Below are 26,789 nucleotides of genomic sequence, written 5' to 3'. Positions count from 1 at the left end.
TAATATATAGTCTACATTAACTTTTAATTCAAGTAAAAATATGTTTATGATAGAAAAACAAATCTACATGACAACTAATATTAATATAAAATCATTTTTATATAAGCCATTGATGCTACATGCCTAACTATAACTCTTTAATTTTATTTCTTCTTAAGTAAAGAAAAAGTTCCGTTATAAAAGAAAAACGCCCTAGTGGGAATATTAGTTAGAAACCAAGCCTGTAAGGATTTTCTAACTATTTAAACATCTAAAATCTACAAAAAGTGCAATAAATCATACTGATCTACATGAAAGTTTCCAGAAAGTCTTTTTTTTTTTTTCTCTCTTAAAGACAGGGTCTCACTCTGTTACTCATGGTGGAATGCAGTGGTACAATCATAGCTCACTATAGCCTCTAACTCCAGAGCTCAAGTGATCCTCCTGCCTCAGCCTCCCAAGTAGCTGGAACTACAAACATGCACCACCATGCCCAACTAATTATTTTTTTCTTTGTAGAAACGGGGTCACATTCTGTTATCCAGGCTAGTCTTGAACTCTTGGGCTCAACCAATCCTCCTAACTTGGCCTCCAAAATTGTCAAATAAGTCTTGATGCATTAAAGACAATTTATAATACTTAAAATAGGCTGCTAAAGAATAAAGTTTTTGATTAGTTGAAGCTTATCATTAGCAGTTTTTGTTAGTTAAACCTAAAGACTAGCAATAAAGAAAAGGCAAAATGCCACAAGAAAAATCTACTTAATAGTTACTATTTCCTAAAACAACTCTCCTTTAATACAAATTTGCAAGATAGCTCAATAACAAATTTTATGGACACAAAACAACTGTATGTACTTACGGGTACCTGTGATATTTTAATACATGCATACAATGTGTAATAATCAAATAACGGTATTTGGAATACGCATCACCTCATATATTTATCATTTCTTTGTGTTGGGAGCATTTCAAATCTTCTTAGTATTTTGAAATATAAACTATTGATAACTATAGTCATGCTACTGTCCTATAAAATACTAGAATTTATTATTTATTCTTTCTATCTAACTAGGTATTTGTACCCAATTAACCAACCTCTCGTTGTGCACTACCCTCTCACCCTTCCTAGCCTCTGGTAACCACCAATCTACTCTACCTCCAAAATATCAACAAGTCTGACTCCCACATATGAGTGAGAACATGAAGTATTTCTCATTCTATGTCTGGGTTATTTCATTTAAAGTAATAACCTCTAGTTCTATCCATGTTGCTACAAATAGCACATTTTCATTCCTTTTAGGGCTGAATAGTATTTCATTGTGTATATATACGTAATAAAAAATGTATGTGTGTGTGTATATATATAAAACTTTATTCATTCACCTGTTACTGGATACTTTGGTCAATTTCATATCTTGTCTATTGTGAATAACGCTGCAATGAACATTGAGGACACAAGTATCTCTTTGATATACTATTTCCTCTCCTTTGGATAAATATCCAGTAGTGGGATACTGTTTTCCATTATGGCTGTACTATTTACTTTCCCATCAACAGTGTATGAGTTCCATTTTATCCACATTATTACCAGCATTTGTTATTTTGCTGTCTTTCTGACAACAGCCATTCTAACTGGGGTGAGATGATATCCCATTGTGGTTCTCACTTAAATTTTCCTGATTAGTAATGTTGAGCAATTTTTCATATATATATTTTAGCCATTTGTATGTCTTTTTTTTTAAGAAATGTATCCTGCAACTTGTACTGAAGTTTTATTCCTTTCTCTTGCTTGATTGCTTTGGCCAGGACTTCCAGTACAATGTTGAATGAGAGAGGTGAGAGTGAGTGTCCTCATCTTATTTCAGTTTATCAAGGAAAAGCTTTCAGTTTTTCCCCCATTTGATATAATGATTATCTCAAAAGATTTAAAAAAAAAAGTAGTTGATAAAATTTAACATTTCTGCTTGATAAAAACTTTCAATTAGGCATAGAAGAAATATACCTCAAAACAATAAAAGCCACGTATGACAAATCTACAACTGAGATGATCATATCTTCGTGCTTCATTCTGTTGATGTGATGTATCACATCTATTGATTTGCATATGTTGAACCATCCTTATATCCCTGGGATAAATCCAGCTTAATGATGGTGCACTGTCTTTTTGATATGTTGTTGGATTTGGTTTGCTAGCATTTTGTTGAGGACTTTTGCATCTATGTTCATCACAGATAGTGACCTGCAGTTTTCTTTTTCTGTTGTGTCCTCGCCTGGTTTTGGTATCAGAGTAGTATTGGCCTCAAAGAATGAGTTAAGGAGACTTCTCTCCTCTTCAAATTTTTGGAATAGTTTGAGAAGGACTGGTGGTGGTTCTTTTTTGTAAGTTTGGAAGAATTCAGCCATAAGCCATCCAGTCCTGGGCTTTTCTTTGTTGAGAAACTTTTTATTACTGATTGAATCTTGTTACTCTTTATTGGTCTGTTGAGGCTTTCCATTTCTTCCTGGTTCAATCTTGATGGGTTGTATGTGTCCAAGTATTTATCCATTTTTTTCTAGGTTTTCCAATTCATTAGTATAATATTTCAACATAGTCTCTAATGATCATTTATATTTCTGTGGTATCAGCTGCAATGTCTCCTTTTACGTTTCTGACTTTATTTGAGTCTTCTTTTTTCTTAGCTATTCTAGCTAGTGGTTTCTCAATTTTGTGTATCTTACCAAAAACAACTTTTTGTTTTGTTGATCCTTCGTCTTTTTAGTCTCCATTTAAATTAGTTCTGGTCTGATCTTTATAATTTCTTTCCTCTATTAATTTTGGGTTTGGTTTGGTTTGCTTTTCCAGTTCCTTAAGGTGTATCATTAGGTTGTTTATTTGAAATCTTACAACTTTTTTGATGTAGGTATTTATTGCTATAAGATTCCCTCTTAGGACTGCTTTTGCTGTATCCAATAGGTTTTGGCATGTTGTGTTTCCATTTTAAATTTCCTTCTTAACTTCTTCCTTGACCTCCAATGGTCATTCGGGAGCACGTTAATTTTCTTGTATTAATATCTGTACATTTTCCAAAGTTCCTCTTATTATTGATTTCTACTTTTATTCCATTGTGATACAAAAAGACACTTGATACTATTTCAATTTTTAAACATTTGTTGAGATTGTGTTGTGGCATACTATATTATCTATCCCAGAGACTGTTCCATGTGTTGATGACAAGAATGTATATTCTGCAGTTGTTATATAAAATAGTCTATAAATGTCTGTTAAGTCCATTTGGTCTATAGTGCAGATTAAGTCTGATGTTTCTTTCCTGATTTTCTATCTAGACGATCTGTCCAATGCTGAAAGTGGGTAAAGTCCCCAACTATAATTGCATTGGGGTCTGTCTCTTTTTAGCTCTACTAATATTTGCTTTATATATCTGGGTCCTCTACTGTTGAGTGTATATATGATTGTTACATACACCCTTTTGCTGCATTGATCCCTTTTTTCATTATGTAATTACCTTTTTTGTCTCTTTTTTGTTCTGTAACTTAGTCTATTTTGTCTGGACAATATCAAAATTTTTACAACTGATTTTTAATATTTAAGTGATTAATCAAACACTAGTAAATAAATGAAAATAAAAAATAAAGTAGCTCCCTAAAACACCATGGTATCATTTTATTTTTTATTTATTTTTATTGATTTATTGGTTGATTTTAGAGACAGGGTCTTGCTCTGCCACCCAGACTAGAGTGCAGTGGCACAATTATAGCTCACCGCAGCCTCAAATTCCCAGGCTCAAGCAAGCAATCCTCCCACCTCAACCTCCCTAGTAGCTGGGACTACAGGCGCACACAACCACACTCAGCTAATTATTTAATATTTTTGTATAATGAAGTAAAAAAAATATATATATATATATTTTTTTTTTGTAGGGATGGGGTCTAGCTTTGTTGCTTAGGCTTGTCTTGAACTCCTGGCTTCAAGCAATTTTCCCACCTCAGCCTCCTAAAGGGCTGGGATTACAGGTGTGAGACACTACACCCAGCCCAAGAGAGCTACTTTTAAGAAACAAAGTGAATAGATGTAGAAATTTTAGCTGAAGTCACAGCAAGAATGAAGAGTAAGCATACTTGAATGCATCTCGTGAGTTTTAAAGAAAAGGTGTTTAAACAATAATGTTTAATGTGTATGTTCTATTAATAGTAATACTAAAAAATGTACCCTCAGACAGTAAATAAAAGCATCCTATATTTCCTTGAGAGCCAGCAAAGTTAGACAAGTATAAGTGAGAAAACAATTTACTCAAGTCTTTTTGTAGTTTCTCACTTGAAATTCACAACTACATTTTGTTTCAGAAATATACGTCAAGAAAATTTCCTCTAGAAAATGTACTATTATTTACTATACTTACTTATATACTTACTATACTTACTTACTTACTATTATTTACTTACTAATCTTTCAGACCTGTTCTTTTTGAGGATTTGATGGCAGGTCTGGCCCTTCATTCCTTTCTGAATTGCATAGTTTCAGAACACACATACAAATGAAAACTTCCTGAAACCCATCCTCAGAATCCCAGTTGAGAAGAGGGTCATTCAATTGTTTATTGCTATTGTTGTAAGCTACTATTCATGGAAATCAATGAAAATTTTATGTCTGTTCGTGGGTATTCTAAAAGATTTTTCACTCAACTCAATCACAACTTTAAAATCGTTGCATATGGCATATGTATTAGGTAAAGATAAAAGTATAGGTAGTATTATGTTTATTAAATAAGCAACCACTGACCTATTGTTGGCTTAGCTACATGTAACTCAATGATTCGACATTTTAATTAAAATGATTTACCTTAACAAAGTCTCTATCAGTCTTCTCTTTCCATTCTTCTCCAAATACAGTGGAAAAGGATCCTAAAGCTAAAAATAAATAAATAAATAATAGTACATTCAATAAAATGCAATAAATTCCTTTTTTTTTCTTTTTTTTGAGACAGAGTCTTGCTCTGTCGCCCAGGCTAGAGTGCAGTGGGGCGATCTCGGCTCACTGCACTCACCCTGCCTCCGGGGTTCACAGCATTCTCCTGCCTCAGCCTCCCGAGTAGTTGGGACTACAGGTGCATGCCACAATGCCCAGCTAATGTTTTGTATTTTTAGTAGAGACGGGGTTTCACCGTGTTAGCCAGGATGGTCTCGATCTCCTGACCTCGTGATCTGCCCGTCTCGGCCTCCCAAAGTGCTGGGAATACAGGCGTGAGCCACCGCACCTGGCCAATTCTTTCAATTAATTATTTAATAATAGGTAGGCTTGGAAACACAATAAAACTACATCTTAATATATCTTGTGCACTAAAACTTATTTTATAGTAAATGATAGTCATGATAATTTCTTTTGAAATACACTGTTTCCAGATTTAAAGAAAATTCGTGTTCCTACAAATTAATAATATGGACTCTCTCATAATAATCATACAGACAATAAAGAGGCGAAGAGTACTTAAGAGTTACTCCACATTGGCTTTCATTTATACAGAAGAAAAATATTAAAATATCAAATTGAGGTTATTGCTATTAGATTTCCAGGCTATCATTTAAAATTTTCATATTAATTTCAGAAATACTTGCATAATTCACAATTCAAAAAACAGAGAGAGCAAGGCACTCCATGGAAATAATTCCCACAATTCCCATAAATCTCCTTTAAGGAAAATTCTCAGGCCTACATCAAGTTTGTGTTTCTCGATAAAGTTGCTTTATCAACGACTTTATGACTTTTGAAAAGTCAAACCATCTGTTTTCATAAGCTTCTTCTTAATAATACTCTGTCTCTCATCCACATGTGGCCCTTACTTCCCCACCAAAAAACTTAAGGCATATAGATAGTTACATCCTGCATTATTTTTTCTCCTTTATGCTGCTACCTCAAATTGTCAATATGGGATCAGACTATAAAGCAGTATGATTCAAATGTCTAAGCGGTGATACAATATGTTTTTGCCCTTAAAAATTAAGTAAATTCTGTATCAACTATCACATTAATTTCGTGATGAAAGCTACTGATTTTAGAAAACAAAAAGAAAATTATACAATGACAACTGTTAAAAGAAAAACTAGTTGTTATGAACATTAATCTTTAAAAAAACAAAACCTTAAGCTTCCTTATTGGATGTGTTATGAGAAGCACAGCAAATTGGTATGTTTTCTCTCATAAGAGATTTATGAACTCTTGGGCAATCTTATTACCCTTTAAGTATGAACCTAATATTGAGTTAAAATTGAGTAAAATAAAGTTTGTGAAGTACTCTGGCTAGAATAAGAATTTTCATCTTAAAAAATATTTAAAAGGGTGAGAAATAACATTTTAAACATAAATTATGTTCACTAATGATTTTACTACTGAAATTAAGGTCATGAGGAAGTAATATAAAGAACAGATACAAATGTTTTGAATAAACAAATTAACTACAGTGACCTCAAAAAGCATTTCATAAAATACCAAATTTATATATAAGTAGCAGCTTAACCAGCAAAATGAAGCCCACACACCACCAAAGGCAGACAAGGTTTTCTTTGTCCTGAAAAAAAACCTTATAAAAAACTTCCCTGGGGGCCAGGCATGGTGGCTCACACCTATAATCCCAGCACTCTGGGAGGCCAAGGCAGGCAGATCACTTGAGGCCAGGAGTTTGACACACCTGGCCAACATGAGGCCCTGTATCTACTAAAAATATAAAAATTAGGCAGGTGTGGTGGTGCTTGCCTGTAGTCCTAGCTACTTGGGAGGCTAAGGCACGAAATTGCTTGAACCTTGGAGGCGGAGGTTGCAGTGAGCCAAGATAGCACCACTGCATTCCAGCCTGGGGGACAGAGCAAGATTCTGTCTCTAAAAAAAAAACTCCAAAAAACAAACAAACAAAAAAACCCCAAAAAAAACCACCAAGCAAATAATATCCCTGGGAAAAGAATACAGGGTAGAAACATAAAATTGAAAAATGAAATTTCTTATCACATAGAATTTTTATTATACTTCTTCAAACACACAAAATACGTAAATATTCTACTTTCTAAAAGAAGTGGCATCTACATTTCTCTCTCAATTAAAATCTCATGCCCTAAAAATCAAATTGAAGCCTCTCAAAGTCTAACCAAATAAAATATATCTATAACCTTCAAACTCCAAAGAGAATTATTTTTATCATGTAAAACTATTGTTTGAAATATAAGGTCTTCATAAAGTCCCTACGTACTCTGGAACTAAACTTTCTGTGACTTTGAATGACAGAAACTATACCCAAATGGCACTTGCTAAATTAATGCTGTTTAGCATTATTATACTACATAATAATTTAGTCTTTTAAACAAAATGCCTGAAGAATGCATGAAGATAAATTAGGTCGAAAGAAGGTCTTGTCTTAGTGCACCCAAACTGGTAAGAATACTTCTATCATATACCCAACTTAAATTATTTACATGTAATTCTATTCAATGATTAAATGTTAAGACTTAAAATTATTCTGATTTGAGAATATAAATTCTTTTCAAAGGCTTCATTTTAAGGTTTCTAAAAAATGTGAAACAATTTTCAACTCCATTCTACATTAAATGCTGAAAGTTGTATTTGGAAGCTCAAAATAAAATAATGGAAATCAAAGAATGTAAAAGTGATGTGAAAAGCCATCAAATTTATATCTTCAAAATTATGACAAAAACTGAGAAGTAACCATCTTTCTTCCCCCATCCCCATTCATGTAACTAAGAATAGTTTTGGACAAGTTAAGAAACTAATTTTCACTTTTATTTAATTTTAAAATCATTTTCAATATAAAATATGTGCCAAATTTCAAAGAATCCTAACTAGATAATCCCAAATAAAACACTACTTGACCCAAATCAAATTGAAGAAAAATAAATTATTTTGCTGTCTCGCTATTTAAAGATAAAAACAAAAAAGTCATAAAATGTTACAACAGGTTTTCTCAAAGACTCTGCTACTGTGCTAGATATATAATTTCCTAAAAGATAAAATACTTTCAATGTATGTCAATACCTTACACTGGAATAGGATATACTTCTGGCAAAAAATGGGGTTGGAATTGGGGAGAGTCTGAAAGCAAGAAATAATTTTATACCAATAACTTCAGCTAACACAGATATTTTACAAAAGAAAAACTGAGCAGGGAAAGATTTCAAAATATTATTTCTACATCTGTATTAAACTGCAAGAGAAAACTGAGTAATTTGATCCGTGTGGTAATCTAGCCTGAACAAGAGATAATTTCAGAAGAGATAAATAAATTGATTTATCAAAACCCACAACTAGCAAATCCTACAAGTAAAAATGATATGAAGCCTTTGATAAGTCTTACTTTGATGATTTAGAAGGCAAATTTTCAAATGCATTGACCTAAAATATTTTAGTTAAAAATTATAGCCACACATTAGCAGAAATAGACTTCAGAAAACAATTTCTTCCAGATCCTAGTTTTCTTTGTCAAAATCTTGTAGCAAGTAATCATCTCAACTCAGGAAACCTATATATTACTCCAACTTAAAAACCAGGACTTTTACTTCAAAAACACTGAGACAAAATTACTATTTAAATATTTAAGGTTAAAAATCCCCCAAACATTCATTATCTTAAATAATGCATTTAATATAAAAAGACAGAATAAAGAATGCTATTATGTTAACAAACAAAAAAAAAACTTTTACAGAATAATTATATAATACATTCAGCTTAAAACTTACTGTCATCAAACACCCCAGCATTAGCAAGTAGTAAAGTGATGATTTTAGGATCTTTTTCAAGTTGCATGACGTGCTTGCTTTCATTTGATAGGAGAGTGCATACATTAATAGCAAAGTCCACTTCATTTGGGAGTCCAGATAACAGTGAAAGCACCAATTTATTATAATCATTTGGCGAATTAAAGTCCATAGACAGCCCATAACTTTGACGCAGATAATCTAACAGAAAAAAAAAATACCTTAAGTATATCAAAGATCAGTTACCTCTATGGTGAATATCCCTTTAATACAGAACACAGCTTTATTTTATATATATATATAAAACATAAGCTGATTAGACATTCAAAACTTCTTAGGTTTACTAATTATTAAAATTACATTATTGAAAAGGTATTAAAATACCAAAACGTACATACCATTTCGCCATCATTGCCAAAATATTTTTGAATCAGTATTTTAATTGACCTGTCTTCACTTTTTTTATTTTCTGAGACATGTCTGGCTCTGTTGCCCAGGATGGAGTGCAATGTCGTGATCATAGCTCACTGCAGCCTCAATCTCCCAGGCTCAAGTGACCCTCCCACCTCAGCCTCCTGAGTAGCTAGGACTACAGGAAGGTGCCACTATGCCCAACTAATTTTATTTTTAGTAGAGACAGATCTCCCTATGTTGCCCAGGCTGGTCTCAATCTACTGAGTTTACACAATCCTCCTGCTGTGGCCTCCCAAAGTGCTGCATTACATGCATGAGCCCTGTGCCCAGACTAACCTACACTTTTTACTACTGCATTTCAAAGGACTTGTTCCAAATTACTGCAATATCATTAACATAGTAAAACCCATGCTAATTTTAGTTCTACAGTTCTAAGTTTTGACAGATGTATAGTTTAAATCATCACAGTCAAGACACAGAGTATTTCTATCACTACAAAAAGTTTCTCACGCTCAATTCCATCCCCTACCACTAGGTACTACAAATTTCCTTTCCTATCATTTTATTTCAAACTGCCAAATAAGTGGAATCACACAATATAGTCTTTTGTTGTCTGGTTTCTTTTATTTAGCAAAGTGCTCTTGAGATTCATATCCACGTTGATGTGTGCATCAGTAGTCCATACCTTTTTAAACGCAGTTTGTTTATCCATTCCTTAGTTGAGGGACATTTAGATTGTTTCCAATTATTGATGAGTACTAATAAATCTCCCTATAAACACAGACAGGATTTTGTGGGGACATATTTTTTTCATTTCTCTTGCATAAATACCTAGAAGTGGGATTACTGGGTCACACATAAATGTATCCTTAACTCTGTAAGAAACTGTGACACTGTTTTCCAAAGTGGCTGTAACATCTTGCATTTCCATCAGCAATATACAGAGTTCCTATTGCTCTCCATCTTGGACAGCACTTAATATTGTCAGTTTTAAATATTCTAAATGAGTCCTTTGTTTTATATTTGCTTTGCGCATAATTTCTCCCTGTCAGTGGCTTATCTTTTCATTTTCTTAAGTGTCTTTAAACAGAAATTTTAATTTTGATGAAGTCTGAGTTATAAATATTTACTTTTATGGTTCCTGCTTTTGTGTCCTAAGAAATCTTTGCCTAAACCAAAGCAACTAAGATTTTCCACAGGAGAATTAATTTAAAACATTTAAAAAACTTTGAAGATGGGAAAAATGGGCTTACAGAAACTAAGATACTATATAATCATAATTCACATACATAAAAAAGTTGTATTTTTAGAAATAACTGAATCCTAACGGGGGTAGTTTAGACCTTGGCAACTATGTCCTGAGACAAATATCACAAGTACATTGTTTCAAATAAAGCTGTAACAAGTTTAAGGGAAAAGGCAAAAAACTAAAATTTAAACATTTAAGATGATTTCAGGCTGGGCATGGTGGCTCATGCCTATAATCCTAACACTTTGGGAGGCTGAGGCAGGAAGATCACAAGGCCAGGAGTTCAAGACCAGTCTGGGCAATATAATGAGATGCTGTCTCTACCAAAAATTTAACAATTTGCTAGTTGTAGTGGTGTGTGCTGTAATCCTAGCTGTTTGGGAGGCTGAGCTGGGAGGATTGCTTGAGTCCAGGAGGTCAAGGTTCCAGTGAGCTACAGTTAAGCTACTGCACTTCAGCCTGCGCGACCGAGTGAGACCTATCTCTTAACAACAATAAGGAAAGAATATTTCAGAAATATCTGAATATTTTAAAAGTTAAAAAAAACACACACACACACATACAATCTCTTTAAGTAGGGTGCAAGTAGAAATCTACTGTCACAACACACCACAGAAGAAAATTATGTAAGTAAAGAATTTCATTTTGAAATGCAGACAGTTGAAGAGACACACCTCTTCAATTCTAAACTATTCTAGGAGTGTCTCCAACACAATGAAGAAATTCTACAACACAGTTATTAATGGCTATGACACAGATTCTTTACAACATTTAAAGCTGGACAATAAGAATATATTGTTCATTTTTGATAATCCTTATAAATGAAATTTCTCATAACATCAAATAAATATCTGGAGAAAAAGTAATGAAACTTCTATGAATATAGGAGCAGACTTTCATATTCTATACTGCAAACTGGATTGATGATAAGCCAAGTCTTAGCAACAATTAATTTATATTTTTTAGATTCCACATAGCTTTCAGGTAAATCTGAACAGAAAAAAATGTGGAACCCATATTCCTTATCTGTCACAGTCCTGAAGTTTATGTGTTTTCAATATGATCTTAGAATTGTTCTATTTCCTACTGTAAAATGACAGATACTCCATTCAATATATCCTTACCTGAATGACTTTGTCAAAGACATCTTCAATTAGAGTAAGATAAATAAACATAACAATTATGAAATATCCTTTAATTATATTTAAACATTTAGTAGTAAAGTGATGATTTTAGGATCTTTTTCAAGTTGCATGACGTGCTTGCTTTCATTTGATAGGAGAGTGCATACATTAATAGCAAAGTCCACTTCATTTGGGAGTCCAGATAACAGTGAAAGCCCCAATTTATTATAATTATTTGGTGAATTAAAGATTCCTAAGATAATTATGTAGGAGAAAATGCTTACAAAATGTTAAGATCCTCCTTTCATTCCCTCAAAGAGATACGGTTGAGTAGCTATAATTTTATAACTGGAATGAGGTGGGAAGTTTATTATTTTTTTTGAGATAGAGTTTCACTGTGTCGCCCAGGCTACTGGAGTGCTGTGGATTTCGGCTCACTACCACCTCTGCCTCCTGGGTTCAAGCAATTCTCCTGCCTCAGCCTCCCGAGTAGTTGGGATTGCAGGCATGCAACACCACACCCGGCTAATTTTTGTATTTTTAGTAGAAACAGGGTTTCACCATGTTGGCCAGGCTGGTCTCAAACTCCTGACCTCAGGTGATCCACCAGCCTGAGTCTCTCAAAGTGCTAGAATTACAGGTGTGAGCCACCGTGCCCATCCACATTTTCAACATTCTTGATTTAAAGTTTATACAAGTGGGTCACTACTGACAAATTTAATCTGAGGCAGTCAATTCTCTTTGTTTTCAGTTTAGAAGAAAGGGAGATTTGTTCCTGGAATGTTGTTTATGTACACTGTAGAAATTCTATGATATATTCTGTCCATATACATTGGCAGTGATTGTTGTAGTCCAAATGTCTGTTAGAATATGTAACACTTAAAGAAAATCTTTACTCAAATACAGTTAATAAAAAATTTTTATATCTTCCTGCATGAAACCCAAAATTTAAGTACCAAAAATGCATATGGACCAGGTACTTGGCTTCACTTTATTAAAATGATTGAGTTGGATTAAATCATAATAATAATAATAATAATCCACCCAATAATTCTGCAGAAATGATTGTACCCAATCAATACCAAGGAAAAAAACAGAGAAAGAAGGAAACCAAAATATTAGGTATGCAATGTCAAAAACAGTATGAAATGCAAATGAATGATAAAACCACCATGTATGGATGCCAATATTGAAGAATCTTAAAGCTTAAAGCAAAATCCATAATTTTTTTTTGCCATTTAGTTATTGGCCAAAAGTAGTCAATATCCTCAAAGGCAAATTCAGGTCCATATTCTATCAGTGTACGATGTTCTATATTCTAGCACTACTAACCACTGAAATTTATTACACTACCACTCAAAATATTTTAGAACAGCTTTTCTTAATGTTAACCATAAAAGTACCTCTGGATAAATACATTTATCCAAAGCTACAAGGGGAATAAGGCTGTATGACCAAAGATATAAACACAAATCTTCTCAAAGTTCTAAATAAATTTATTTAAATATTCTCAATCTATCATTAGATAATTTCATTTTGGTGGGTTTTTTTTTTTTTAGAACACATGCGCGCGCACACACACACACACACACACACACACACACACGGGGCTTACTCTATTTTCCTTAATAACACATTAAAAGAAAAATGAGTTAATGACTTATTTGCTTCATATGTTGATAATCATGTCAATTTTTAGAATACTGTCATGATGTTGCTATGGCTCTTTCTAGAAAAATATAAAGTATAAATGCTGCCCTGAAATTCTACTCCTTTTCAGTTTGAATTAGATATTCTGTAATTTGATGTTCCCCATCAGTTCCCAGTTTCTTCCTCTTCATGAATCTCCAATCCTGACTTTGTTAAACATGTTACATATAAATCATAACTGTTTAGATTCTCTTAAAACAAATCAGACATATAATAGCATATCAGAAAGGGGCTGTTATAACAACAGGTTAAGCAATTCTGGCATTCCTTTAACCTGTGTAGCTGTATCAGTAACTTTCATTATAGGCTTCCGAAATACCAAAAATATTTCACATGATCCTTCTTAAAGCAGATCAATAGAAAATGGGAAAAAAAAACAGATTCAGGGGAAAAATCTATTTTAAACAAGACCAAACATAGAAAAGTGTTTGTTTGGGAACAGTAGTAGCAGACACCAAACTCTATTTAAGATACAAGGATTAATAGCTCTGCTGTTATTGTAATACACGGATCACACAGAGTTGTAAGTTGAAAATGATCTTTAAAGGTCATTAGTACAACATCTCATTCGATGTAGGAATACCTTTTATAACATCCTTGAATTAGATAATAGTCATTAGTTCTTTTTAGAAACAAGCAGCGTATCACCTAACAAGTCACCCCATTTTATCTTATCAGCATAAACTATTAGCAAGCATTTCTAAAGGTGACTTAAAATATTCTCCTTTACTCTTGGTTTGTGCAGTAAAAACTATTCATTAAAAACAAAGCTAGGTTTGGTTGGCACTCCCTGCTTCACTCCTACCCCAATTATACAAAAGCATCAGATGAAGCCTCTTCTAATGGAGATCACAGATTCTAAAAGAAGATTCTATTTCTTTAGTCATTACTGATTCGGGAAGAAATACGAAGTCAAATTCAACTTTTAAGAAACTATGAAAATAGACAATGCAAAAAAAAAAAAAAAAAGTGGATGATATTGATGATAGTCCACAAATGAGACAGCATAAATCCAAGGACAACCTGTAAGAGTACAGAACTAGTACCAGTAAATAGTAATAATAATAAATATTTAGAATAATTGTAATTTTTATAAAGAACATAGCTTAAAAAAAAGTATCTCTTTTTTTTTTTTAGGCCAAATGTTAGTGAGTAGAAAAACAAAGATGTCTATCTCCTTAGACCTCTCTTCCTAGTCATCACAGTCCTGACCTCCAGAGCCACTAACTGGAGCCCCTGTCTACTCCACTCAAGAAAGTATCAACACTCGGATTGGTTTTTATCCAATTTGAGTCCAGCTTTTTTCAAGCTGTGGATTCCTCTATAACCATTACAAGAATGACAAGTGAAAAAAAGTCTTCTTGGTACCATGGGCATGAAAATAGAATAATTAGAAACATTTCTGAGAATTCTGATGCTGGAAATCCCATTAATGTTAGAAAATCTAAGAGACTCTATAAGAAAATTCTTGGTCTCCTGATTCCTAACAGGATCTTCCTCTTCTTATTTTAGTGACTATTTAGTATAAACTGATCATAAGTCAGAGCAATAAGGAAAAATCATTACTTGAAACTGAAAGTGTTTTATACCTAAAAATTCCTGCAACTAAAATTCTCAAGCAACCTGTGATAGAAAGGGCTCTGATACCAATTAGATGTCAATCTTTGAAAGCTGGATTACCTTAAGGCCTTAAGTGTTCTCATGTGCAAAGGAAGGGACTAACTCACTGGATGATGTCTATTTTCCTAATTCAAAACTGCGGACCTATATCCTGTTAATTTGCAGTGATATTTACCTGACACACTGTGTTGCTGGTAATTGTAGGAAGATGGAATTGCACCAATAGGAAGCTGTGGCTTTGGATTGCCTGGTGGTACCTCATCATCATCCTCCCCAAAATGATGAACTTTCTCGTACTTTTCTAGGTAACTAAAACAGAAAAACAGCAGAGCAAACATTTAAAAATAGATTTATTATCTTATTTTTAACTCTCACTACGTATGTTTTCCTTTTCTAAACAATAATCTAAAAAAATTAATAAAAATACCATAAACCTCTTATATTAGAGCAGTAACTTCAGTTTAGAGCAAGACAAACTGCAGATAAACACAATGCAATGGTTCTAAAAGTATTTTTATATTTTCAGAAAAGACCACACCACTACTCAAGTAACAATACAAAAATAGAGCATATCAGATGAAAACTACATGTAGATGAACAATACCTTTATTTATTTGTAAAAATTATATATGGTCATTACAAAAACCAATGTGAAAATTAGAAGATTCTCTAACCCCTGACCTCTACAAATTCACTTATCAGCAATAACAACAGGCTCATGTGCAAACCTGATTATATTTTCTGAGAATATCTTTATTTAATAATATATTTTAGAGGTCTAAATATACCAACACATACTGTACTACCTCATTCTTTTGTAACAGCTATACAGTATTTGATCCTATTGATACATTAGAATTCAAATAGTTCTCTAGCAATACATTTAGGGTATTTTCAGTTCTTTTTTTTTGGTAATAAACTTAATCCGTACATTTGTTTTATATTTTCTCCTAATAGGTATTAGAAAGGTATGCTCATTTTAGACATCAATATATCCAAACTGCAATCCAAAAGTAGTATGCCTAATACATTTTGACCAATTTATAAGACAGTGTATCCCCCCACTGTACCACCATTGCTGAGTATAATCAATCTTAACTAGGATTAAATTTTCAAATTCATAATACCTCATCATCTACCAGTTTATAGTAAGATTCCCAAGTAAGATGTGATTTTAAAACAGGGAAACAATTAGTCGAAACCATGTCAAACACAACACTAACATAGCTGTTACTATACTTCACAGGTAAGAAGTTAAACAGATTGATATACACTAACTTATATGTACCAAAGAAAAGTTCTACATGTGATTATTTTACAGATCAATCCTTCTAGCATTCCCAATCTAGGCAGGTGCTGAGTCCATTTGGAGCTACTTTAAAAGCTCGGCAGCTACCTACCCTCTGCTTTTTTAAGACAGCTGAGGTAGGGGAGGTGGGCATCAATGAAGATGTAAGATTATCCTGGAAGTATTATTTTTAGTACTAAACCTTAAATTTCAAGGAGGGATGAATGGAAGCTATAATTTTATAAATATAAAAATTAATGGCATGAAAAATCATTATCATTCCTCATTTTCCCCTTCCAGCTTTACAAAGCACGATAATTCACATCCTTGAACCTGGAAAAGAATTAAACTGTCCCTTTCCATTACTTCCAAGTTCCCCACATAAGCCTAATTTGAGCAAGAAACTCTTTCCTAGCAGGTAGCTTGATAGATAATGAATCCAATATTTTTCTTTATGGTTGTAGATAAAACATACTGAAGCCGAGACATACACACAGATATAACTGAGCACTGAAAATGGTAGGCAAGTGTACCCATTTCAACCTGACTGTGAGTATGTCCCTTGCAGATAGAATTTACAGTCTAAAAACATAAAACAGAACAAAAAGATGATTAAAAGGGGGCAGTCCTTCTCTAGTATAAACCCACAACGAACTTAAATAGGTAAATGAATCAAGTCCATTCTTTTTAAATTGCTAAAGCAGGTATCACAGAAAGAAAAAATATATATAAATGTAGACATAAACAGTACACTGGAAACACAGCTGCTCAAAATTTATGTGGTATCTTTTCTGCAAATGAAGGGTAATATATGTCACATAAAATCACTTGGATAATAGTATTCATAGAGGTATTTTAGATAGTACAATCTTTTAGAATTGTTTGAACTCATTGTGGAACGGTTAAAACAGACTACAGATAAATAATCTTTATGAAATAATTGTTATCTAATCAAAATAACAATGAAGATTTAGAATTTTAAAATCAAAATCCTATCACTAAATAACAGGTTTAGGATGCTCTTCATAAGTTATCATTTAGTACAGTAGATTTAAAATTTACATGTTTTTCAGGGCGGGTGCGGTGGCTCACACCTGTAATCCCAGTACTTTGGGAGATGAGGCAAGCATATCTCTTGAGGCCAAGAGTTCGAGGCCAGCCTGGCCAAAATGGCAAAACGCCACCTCTACTAAAAAATACAAAAATTAGCCAGACGTGGTAGCGCACGCCTCTAATCCCGGATACTCAGGTGGCTGAAGTACAAGAATTGTTTGAACCTGGGAGGTCGGGTTGCAGTGAGCCAAGATTGCGCCACTGCACTCCAGCTGCCTGGGCGATAGGGCAAAGACTTCATCTCAAAACACACACACACACACACACACACACACACACACTTTTCATAACAGCCGGGAGATAAAACAACATTGTTAGTAAAGAAAGGTTATAAACAGGAACTCGTCTCTTCCAAAACACCCAAAATGGAACATAAGAGATGTGGAGTGAACTGACAACGCTATATACTCATCATAAACCATATATATTATTATATACATAAAACCCTATATAATGCAAAGTTTCATTAGGTTTTAAAAATACATCATTTCTGGTCCCTTGTAATAGTCTAACAGTATTCTTCCAAGCAGATTCTTTGCACAATTCCAATCCCCAGAAATTTATGATTTAGGCTGTTATGATTTTGAAATTTTTATTTCCCTGGCTTGAAGGCCAGTACTTGTTCTCACTGTCATTATTAAATATTTCCAAATGAGATGCAAAAAGATTTTGGCACCCTCTCAATAAATACGCACAAAGTTGGTTTTCTTGATTTTTCAGTTATACTTCTAAAAACTAAAAAGTATTAACCAACTAGGGAACACAGCTGAAACACAAAGTTACATTTCAAAGTGCAAGTGTTCTGGTTTCATTCTCTAACATGACCTTGAGTTTACACATCAACAGATCTACTATATTCACCCATTAAACTACAAATGCTAGACTGCACATTTCTTTCTCTTTCTCCTCAAAAATCGATGACATAACTTTGAACAGTTAACATATTATTCAAAAAAGTATTTGCTGAGCTCCTATAGTAACCTGCCTAGTACATTACATATTTAACTCAAAACTAGTGAAATATTGTAATCCAGAAAAAGTTTAAATGTGACCAATACAATGGGGGAAAAAGAGTCCATTCAAAACAGCATCAAATAATATGAGCACTACTATAGTGACTGTGGGGAAATTTAACGTATCTCTTATAATATCTGACAGATTAAGTAGACAAAAAAATAAATTAGGTCACAGAAGACTTGAATATCATCACCAAGATGATATTGGACACATAATGACTTCCTTTTAGAATCTTAATGGAAATTTTAAAACTGATCATATATCAATTCACACAGAAAACTACAATAAATTTAAGATTACATGTTGTATAGGGCACATTTTCTAACCACAATGCAATTCAAGAAATTTCTTTCTTAGAAGAAATCAAATTCTTGTAAAATTAGAACTAACTTTTTCTTATGCGAAATTCCAAACCCATATGCAAAAGTATAGAAACTAACATAAGAGTATCTATCAATAGATATCAATTTACGGTCAATCTTGTTTTATCACAACCACAGTTACCCATCTTGACAACCAAATCTCTCCCAGATTTTTTTAAAGCAATTCTCAGATATTAGATAACATCATCTGTAAATATTTTGGTAGAATACTTAGAAACTAAAACTGTAACAACCACCACCACCACCAATCAAGAAAACTCTTGACTACTCTTGGATAAAGGAAAAAAAATTAACTCTATGACAGAAACACTTCCATATTAACCAAACCTTCTGAAATGTTACAAAAAAAAGATGATAGGGCAAGGACTCATATTCACTTCTTCCTTTAAACCCAATTACAATAAACTTTAGAGAGAAAAATGAAGAGATATTAGCATCATTTCTCAGTTAAAAACTTTTATAAATTCTGATAAATTTAAAGCAACTTCAAGGATCCACAAGGCCAACTTGCAAAGCACATCTTGAGAGAGTAATATGGTCTGGTGGATCGTAGGCCGATACACTTAAAAAGGCAAGTTCAATTTGGATTTCCCTTAGCTCCTGGGGAGCTACAGAAAGTGACAATGTGTTTCAAAAGGGGAATCAGAGAGTAACAACTATTTTTAAAAAGATTTATTGAAAGTTGGGTTGAAATAGTTGGTTTTCCAAGAAAGCAAGGTCCTTTATAAACTTCAACTTGTAACTTCTTTGTCAAAATGAGCCCAAAGACCAAGGGGATGTGAAGCAACTATGAGAAGCACCAGCATGGAATGACTGGTGTCATCCAGTGACAGGGACCTACACTGATGTGGTAACTTCAAGATGAAAACACTAGGCAAAAAAATCAAGTACAGTAGCTTGGAAACCATAAAAACAATAAAGTTTCTCTGCCAGGACTTCCAAAAGAGAGAGATACAAGAGAGCATTAAAGAGTAAATTTGACAGTGTAGATCACATCAGTAATGTACAAAGTAAGCCTAAGAAACTGTTCTATATGGAAAGGAAATAAACTAATGGAAGTAAGTAGTGGACAAAAATGAAAGATATGTATGATAAATAAAAGCTCAAACACAGAAAGAAAAAATTTTAAAACCGGTAGTCCTATAGGAGAGACCAGAAAAAATGAAACAGAAGCAAAAATCATTGATGTAACAGAAGAATGTCTTTAACTGAAAGGCATGAAAGGACGTAAACATCAAAAAGTTCCCTGGGGCTAGGGTGTCTGGGTACATGGGTCACCAGGCAAAACGTAAAGAAAATAGAAAAATACTCAGACACATCTTGATCAAAGATTTAAGCTTCAAAAATAGAGAAGATTTTTAGAACTAACCAGAACCACCATCCTGCCCCCACCAAAAAAAAAAAAAAAAAAATTACATAGAACATTTAAATCAGGATCTGATTTCCCTCCAAACTTAATTGCCAGAAGATAATGAACAAATATCAGAGTTTGGGAAGAAAGGTTATTTCACAGGAGTTTCCTACCCAATTGTGTTTCTCACCTAAGACAACAGAAATTCATTTTCAGATATGCAGACTCAGAAAGAATAAAGTCACATAGCTCTCTGGACAAAAACAAACAAATAGTCTGATAGATGAATCAAAATTAAGAAATGGTTAGAAACACAGAACAAAATTACTCTTGGTGATTACCAAGAGAGGAAGTGATAGGGGAAAAAGGGAGATGTTGGTCAATGGGTACAAACATTCAGCTACAATATGAATAAGTTCAGAGGATCTAATATGCAGGATGGGGATTATAGGTAACAATGCTGAATTGTATACTTTATTTGAAATTTGCTTAAATGTTCTCACCACAAAACAAAAAGGGTAACTAGGTAAGCTGACAGCTGTGTTAACTAACTTCATTTCACAAAACATGTATACAAAACTATCACATTGTACAGCTTAAAATCATATGATTTTATTTGTCAATTATACCTCAGTAAAGCTGGAAATTTTTTTTAAATTACAGAATGGTTAAGCAGCAATACAGATGACTAATAATAAGCAAAGAAAGTAAACTCAGATATTAGTCTCAATAATAACTATTATATATACAAGAGAAAGCAATTGTGATTGGTAATTAAGAATATGAAGATGTAAAACTGTTAAAATAATTTGAAAACAATACTGCTTATCTGAATTTTCAAGAACTTTTCCACATAAATGGGAAAAGAAAAGTAGTATGAATTAAAGCTCTACTCTGTATGTTACTTGTACAGGAAGACTGAACAAAAGGTTTATTCTCACAGTTCATATTAAGGTAAAAAGAGGTTATCAGCTGTGTTTCTAAATTTTTTTCAAGTGCTTAACACAAAAATTAAAATCAGGGTCATTACTTTCAAAATTACCATAGGGAAATAAAAATGATAGCAAATATAAATATATAGAAAAAAGGAGAAAATAAAGACTATCCTATGATGCAGCAAATCCACTCTTAGGCATACACCCTAAAATAAAAACTGGAAACAACACAAACATCCATAAAAGCAAGCACAGATAAAAACACTGTGGCATATTGAGGCAATAAAATACTACATGGCAGTAAAAATTAACAAATTGACATGGACCCATACAAATAGTTATCAACAACAAAATGGTAAGTTAAAAAAAATCATTTCAGAAGAATACATTATAATTCCACTTACATGAAGATCATAAGCATGCAAAAAAATGAACACATTTATAGCAACAGACAAGTATGTAGTAAAATGACAAAGAAAAGCAACACAATGATTATCACCTAGAGGACAAGCTAAAGTTTGTCATTCTACAGAGAGAGGCTTCAAAGGTATCAGTAAGGTTAAATTTTTTAGGGGTGGGGGGTTAGATGATGGATTAAGCTTTTTTGTGTGTGCATGGTATGTTTCACAATTTAAAAATTTTTTTAACATCAAAAAACCAGTAGTCAATTATTTCAAACTTTCCAAGAACAGACATTTCCATTGCTATGTAAAATATTGCCAACTACAGAAAAAGACTGGAAGTTATGCTGAAAATCGTAATCTAGTAAAACTCTGATAAACTTCATAAAAGTTGCAGTTAAAAAAAAAGACTACATACACACACACACACGTAAAGCTAATTTACTTATTAAACACAACCACCACAACCCAAGACTCTACTTTTATTGTGGAAATCCAGTGATAGTTCAATATTGAAAATTTCACTACAATTAAACTCATCTGTAGATCAAAGAAGAAAAATGGTATTAGGTAAACAAAGGATGCCAAAGAGAATTTAATACAATGAAGCCTCCATGCTTCGCTGGAAAAAAAAAAAACAATTTATTAATGAAGAATCTCAGAATACTTCTACTTTTGGATCTCTCCTATGACTCCTTTGTTGTGCAATTCTGAGAATTTCCAATGGAACTCCTTTTTCCAGTACAGGCCTTCTCAGGACTTCACAAGCCAGCTTCAGCCACAGCACTTGCCTCTGTAGAAGAAATGTCCTTCAAAGTGCGACACACACATAAGATACTCCAATAGGGAAAGACATTTAATTTATGGATTGACACTGCCTCCTCTCTCCCTCACTTCATGTATCAGGCACTCCATATGTTACTCATCCCATTTCAGACAAATTGGATCGCATAAGAGAGGAACCTTCACTCATTTGTTAGCTTTTGACAAGTGGAACTTTTACTCATTCTTTATATTCTTTTTACTAATGTCTTTGTGTGTCTAGGTTAAGTCAACTTAAAGATGTATTATCTAACTTTAATTAAACCATCTCTCACAAAAAGGACAATTAAATTTAATAGATTCCTCCAAAGAAACCAGTTTGAATAATGCAAACAAAACTAAACAATAAAATGGCAGAGTAGACACTTCTCACTTGAACCTATTGTCAACCATACTATGAAATAAAAACAATGACAATGCAATTAGATATGAAAGAAAAAGGCCAAAAGATTTCTATATTACTAAAAGAAGATCTAAACTATAAATTTACATGCTCCGACAATGATTAACCTTGTCCTAGGTTAATGCTATACTTTTTGTTACCTGATGCTTTGCAATATGCTTACAACTAAGTATCCAGAATTTGAAGTACTTTGTTAAAGTTTAATACGAAATATTACCTCAAGCAAGGATACTGATAAATATTTACAAGAGTCATTTCAGAAGCTAACTTCTGTATCACTGAAGAAAAATGTCTTCATTTTCTCATGATAAAAATGGCTAAATTAATACATGGAAGATATGGCAAAAAAACAAATGCTGTTGGAAAATGATAAGAAAACACTACTAAGAGTTGAAGAAACAAGGATTAGAGCAAATTACACTGCGTGGGAGGTTTCTATATAGCTGAATTCAAGTACAGATGTTTCTAACATGTCTGAGCTTATGGTATTTACTAGATTCTCTTTCAAAAACAAAATTCACAAAGAACTACTTTTTAGTGAGTCATTAAAGGAAAGCTGTACCATGGAAGATACGTTCTCATAAGCAAACAATTTTTTTAGAAAAAAAGACTTTTCAGAAAAACATGTTTATTCTACTTAAAGCCACAATGAATAAGCAGGTGCTTTAATTGGAAAAGAAAATGAGGGGAGAGGATAGCAGGAAAAGAAAAGGAAAAAGAAGAAAGGGGAAAAGAAGGGAAGATTACAGGGTAAGATTAGACTTGTGAAAATCATTTATTATGTCATTCACAGGCAGACCAATGTAGCAAAGAAGCTGCAAGTCAGCCATGCCAAAAGTGTTACAAGATGATTTCAATGTAGTAAACAAGGTTTTTGACATACAGCAAAATTACTTCATGACTTTTATGATCATATAATGAACTGACTCATGAAAAAAAAACTTTTTTTTACCACACAGTGTTTCTTGGTGATGTAAGTACTCTTGCTGAAGAGTATTCTAAGTGATGCCAATCTTAAGAGTTATATGCCTTACTTCTCAAAAGCCCCAACTTTACTAACTTTCCTGTGATAACATGAGATGATGAGCAGTATCTCACCTAGCAGGTAATTTAGAAAACAAGGCAATAAAGACAATCTACCCATTACAATAAAGTTGAAATTCTAACAATAAATAGAAAGTAATTACTTTTAAAAGAAATTCACACAATATGGAACATTTTTTTAAAGGGTGTTTTTTAAAAACTATTTTCTCTCTATCACGTGCCTTTGTGGCTGAAAATACTGTGCAAATGTCATATATTAAAATTCATATATTAAAACTCTTCAGCAGACACAGGCTCATGGCTGTAATTCCAACACTTTGGGAGGCCAGGGGCAAGAATCACCTGAGCCCAAGAGTTTGAGACCAACCTGGGCAACACAGTGAGACTCTATCTCTACAAAAAAATAAAAAATTAGCCAAGAGTGGTGGTGCATGCCTGTAGTCCTAGCTAGTGGGAAGGTTGAGGTAAGAGGATCACTTAAGCCCAGAAGGTTGCGGATGCAGTGAGCTGTGACTGTGCCACTGCACTCCAGCCTTGGCAACAGAGCGAGACCCTGTCTCGGGGAGGGGGATGGGGGGAAAGCCACACATAAAACAAAACTCTTGTATCTACACTGAGCCAGAAAAAAGAATTTTCCAAATAATTTAAAAACCTCCCCTAAGTTTCTGTAGGCTTGAACCCTTTAAAAACAACTTTTATACTGTTACAGATTCATACTTTAAAGTTACAACAAATACAAATAATTCATATATCCTTCATCCAGATCCAGATACACCAATTGTTTATATGTTGCTTCATTTACCTTATCCTATTCTCATTCTTTCTCTTTCTCTCTTTGTCCCGCACCCCCTAATACACACATATTTTGTGTGTGAACCACTTAAAAGTAAGTTGTTTCTCCTTGTTTTTCATGACCTTGACATCTTTCAAGACTACCGGGCGGTTATTTTGTAGAATGTCCTGCAATTCGGATTTATTTGATATTTCTTTATAATTAAATCAGATACAGAGAATGTATTTTTTGAAGGAATACTACAGATGTGAATGGTTACCCTAGTGTATATATTAAGAGGCACAACATATCTATTTGTCTCACAGTTGGCACTTTTCCTTTGATTACTTTGTTAAGGTTGGGATTGCTAGGTTATCACACTATGCAGTTATCCTTTTCCTTTTAGAAATTACTCACTAATTTACAGATAAACACTTTCAGTCTAAGAATCCTGTTCCTTGTCAACCTTGTACCTACTAGTTTTAGCATCCATTGATTCTTGACTAAATAACTGTGAAAGTAATTTTTCTAACTCCATTATTCCATCAACATTTATTAGTTGGCATTCTACTGTGAGTGAGTACTTTCCATCCTCTCCCATTTATTCACTCATTATTTATACTACCATGGATTCAGAGAGACTCCTCTTACTTCATGGATATTACATTCCTATCGTTATTCAGTCAAATGCTCAAGTTATCCCAGATTTGGCATCTGTATCCTTTAGACGTTGTCCCAGATTGGGCCACTGGGATCCCTTTCAAGCTGGCTCCTATATCCTTTTGACGTGTCCTTATCATTTTTGTTAGCAGTTTCTTACTTTATATTTACAGCACAATAAGATATTCCAGGCTTATCTTGTATTTTCCCTGCTTCAGCCCTAGAATCCGTCTTCCTCCCCAAGAAACACTGCTTCTTTTCAGTGATGAATGCTATTTAGAAACCAATTATCTGGACACTAGGTGTGCTCATTGCTTAAAGAGGTATCTTTACTTCTAGGACCTTTCATTATACAAAACTAAGAAATATAAACAAATGCATGCACACATGTTTATAAATTTCTTTATCTCTAAAAGGATAAAATCATAGCAACACCTCTAATATCAATTCAACATCACAGTTATCTCTTTTCATATTTTAAACTTTTTTCTCTAGTACTGAGAAAGCTGGCTCATATTATTCTCAATAAAACTGCACATTTGCTCAATCCTAAAGTAAACAAACCTAGAATTTAATATGAATTTTACAGTTCTTTGTGTCTTCAGATAAATGGTATATTATTTGAAGTACTGATTCATTTGTTTCTATTTTCATTCCATTTTTTGTTTACCCTGCCACATTATTATATCTATTTAATTTTATTATTACTTCTATTTTTGTTAACTGTAAGTCTATTTTCAGTATGAAAATTAAATTTTCTGGGCACAGAGGCTCACATCTGTAATCCTATCAATTTGGGAGGCTGAGGTGGGTGAATTGCTTGATCCCAGGAGTTAGAGACTGCCTGGGCAACATAGCAAGGCCCCCATCTCTACATAAAATTTAAAAATTAGCCAGGTGTGGTGGCACACACCTGTTGTCCCAGCTACTCGGAGGGCTAAGGTGGAAAAATCACTTGAGCCTGGGAAGTAGAGGATGCAGTGAGACATCATTGTGCTACCACACTCCAGCCTGGGCAACAAACTGAGACCTTGTCTCAAGGGGAAAAAAAAAGAAAATAAAACTAAATTTATGGGTTTCAGCTAAAGTCGTGATGGGGTAATTTATGTAATGTATTGCTTTGTTCTTTTATTTTGTTTTCTGTATCTTTTGGTGTTTAGTAAAGTCTGTGTTTTTGTTATATTGATTATCTTGGTACTTACACATTTGCAATGCCTTAACCCATTCTCTTATTTTGTCATCTGACATGTCAACTTTCAATAGTATCTTTTGACTCCCAACTATCGCTTTTATAATAACAGGTTTATTCTATTTTCCTCTTTACTTCTTCCTTTATACTTGCATTATTTCTACTTTGTAAAGATATAACAGATTTATATATTACACTGACCCAAATTTTGTAAGAAAAATTGATGGGCAAGATGAAAATAAATAAATTTCAACAAAAAAAAAATGTGCATCACTGACAACTGGGATTTTAAAATAAGGGATCATGATTTATTAAGTGTACATAATGATGCATTTGTTCCATGTTCATCCATGTATTGTTCTTCCACTGAGGAAAAGCAAGTATAAAAATAAACTGAATCTAAAAAGAAACCTTCAAATCAATGCATGACAAATTATTAAAGTGATTTAAAGCCTATCACAATTCATTCAACAAATACTTATTAAGCACTTACTATGTGCCAGACATTGTTTCATATGCTTAGAATACTATGTAAACAAAGCAGACAAATATTGCCATCCCC

General features: G+C 33.3%; 1 protein-coding gene across 2 annotated transcripts in view; it reads right to left on the bottom strand.

The window, feature by feature from the left end:
- The window catches only part of ARID2 (AT-rich interaction domain 2), a 223,102-nt gene that overhangs the window by 116,944 nt on the left and 79,369 nt on the right, over positions 1-26,789 (bottom strand). For both annotated transcript variants that reach the window (XR_004176049.1, XM_031650430.1), the window contains exons 4-6: positions 15,025-15,158; positions 8,715-8,933; positions 4,819-4,886 (exon numbers count right to left, since the gene is read on the bottom strand). Coding sequence is in view for 1 of the 2 variants with exons in the window: in XM_031650430.1 (XP_031506290.1) it covers positions 4,819-4,886; positions 8,715-8,933; positions 15,025-15,158 (421 nt within the window). In the remaining variant the exon portion in view is untranslated. The remainder of the gene's footprint in view (positions 1-4,818; positions 4,887-8,714; positions 8,934-15,024; positions 15,159-26,789) is intronic.

The sequence above is a fragment of the Papio anubis genome, chromosome 9, assembly GCF_008728515.1.
Source record: "Papio anubis isolate 15944 chromosome 9, Panubis1.0, whole genome shotgun sequence".
In the NCBI taxonomy this organism is placed as follows: domain Eukaryota; kingdom Metazoa; phylum Chordata; class Mammalia; order Primates; family Cercopithecidae; genus Papio; species Papio anubis.
The sequence above is the reverse complement of the archived record's forward strand: the minus strand, read 5'-3'. Positions and strand labels throughout refer to the sequence as shown.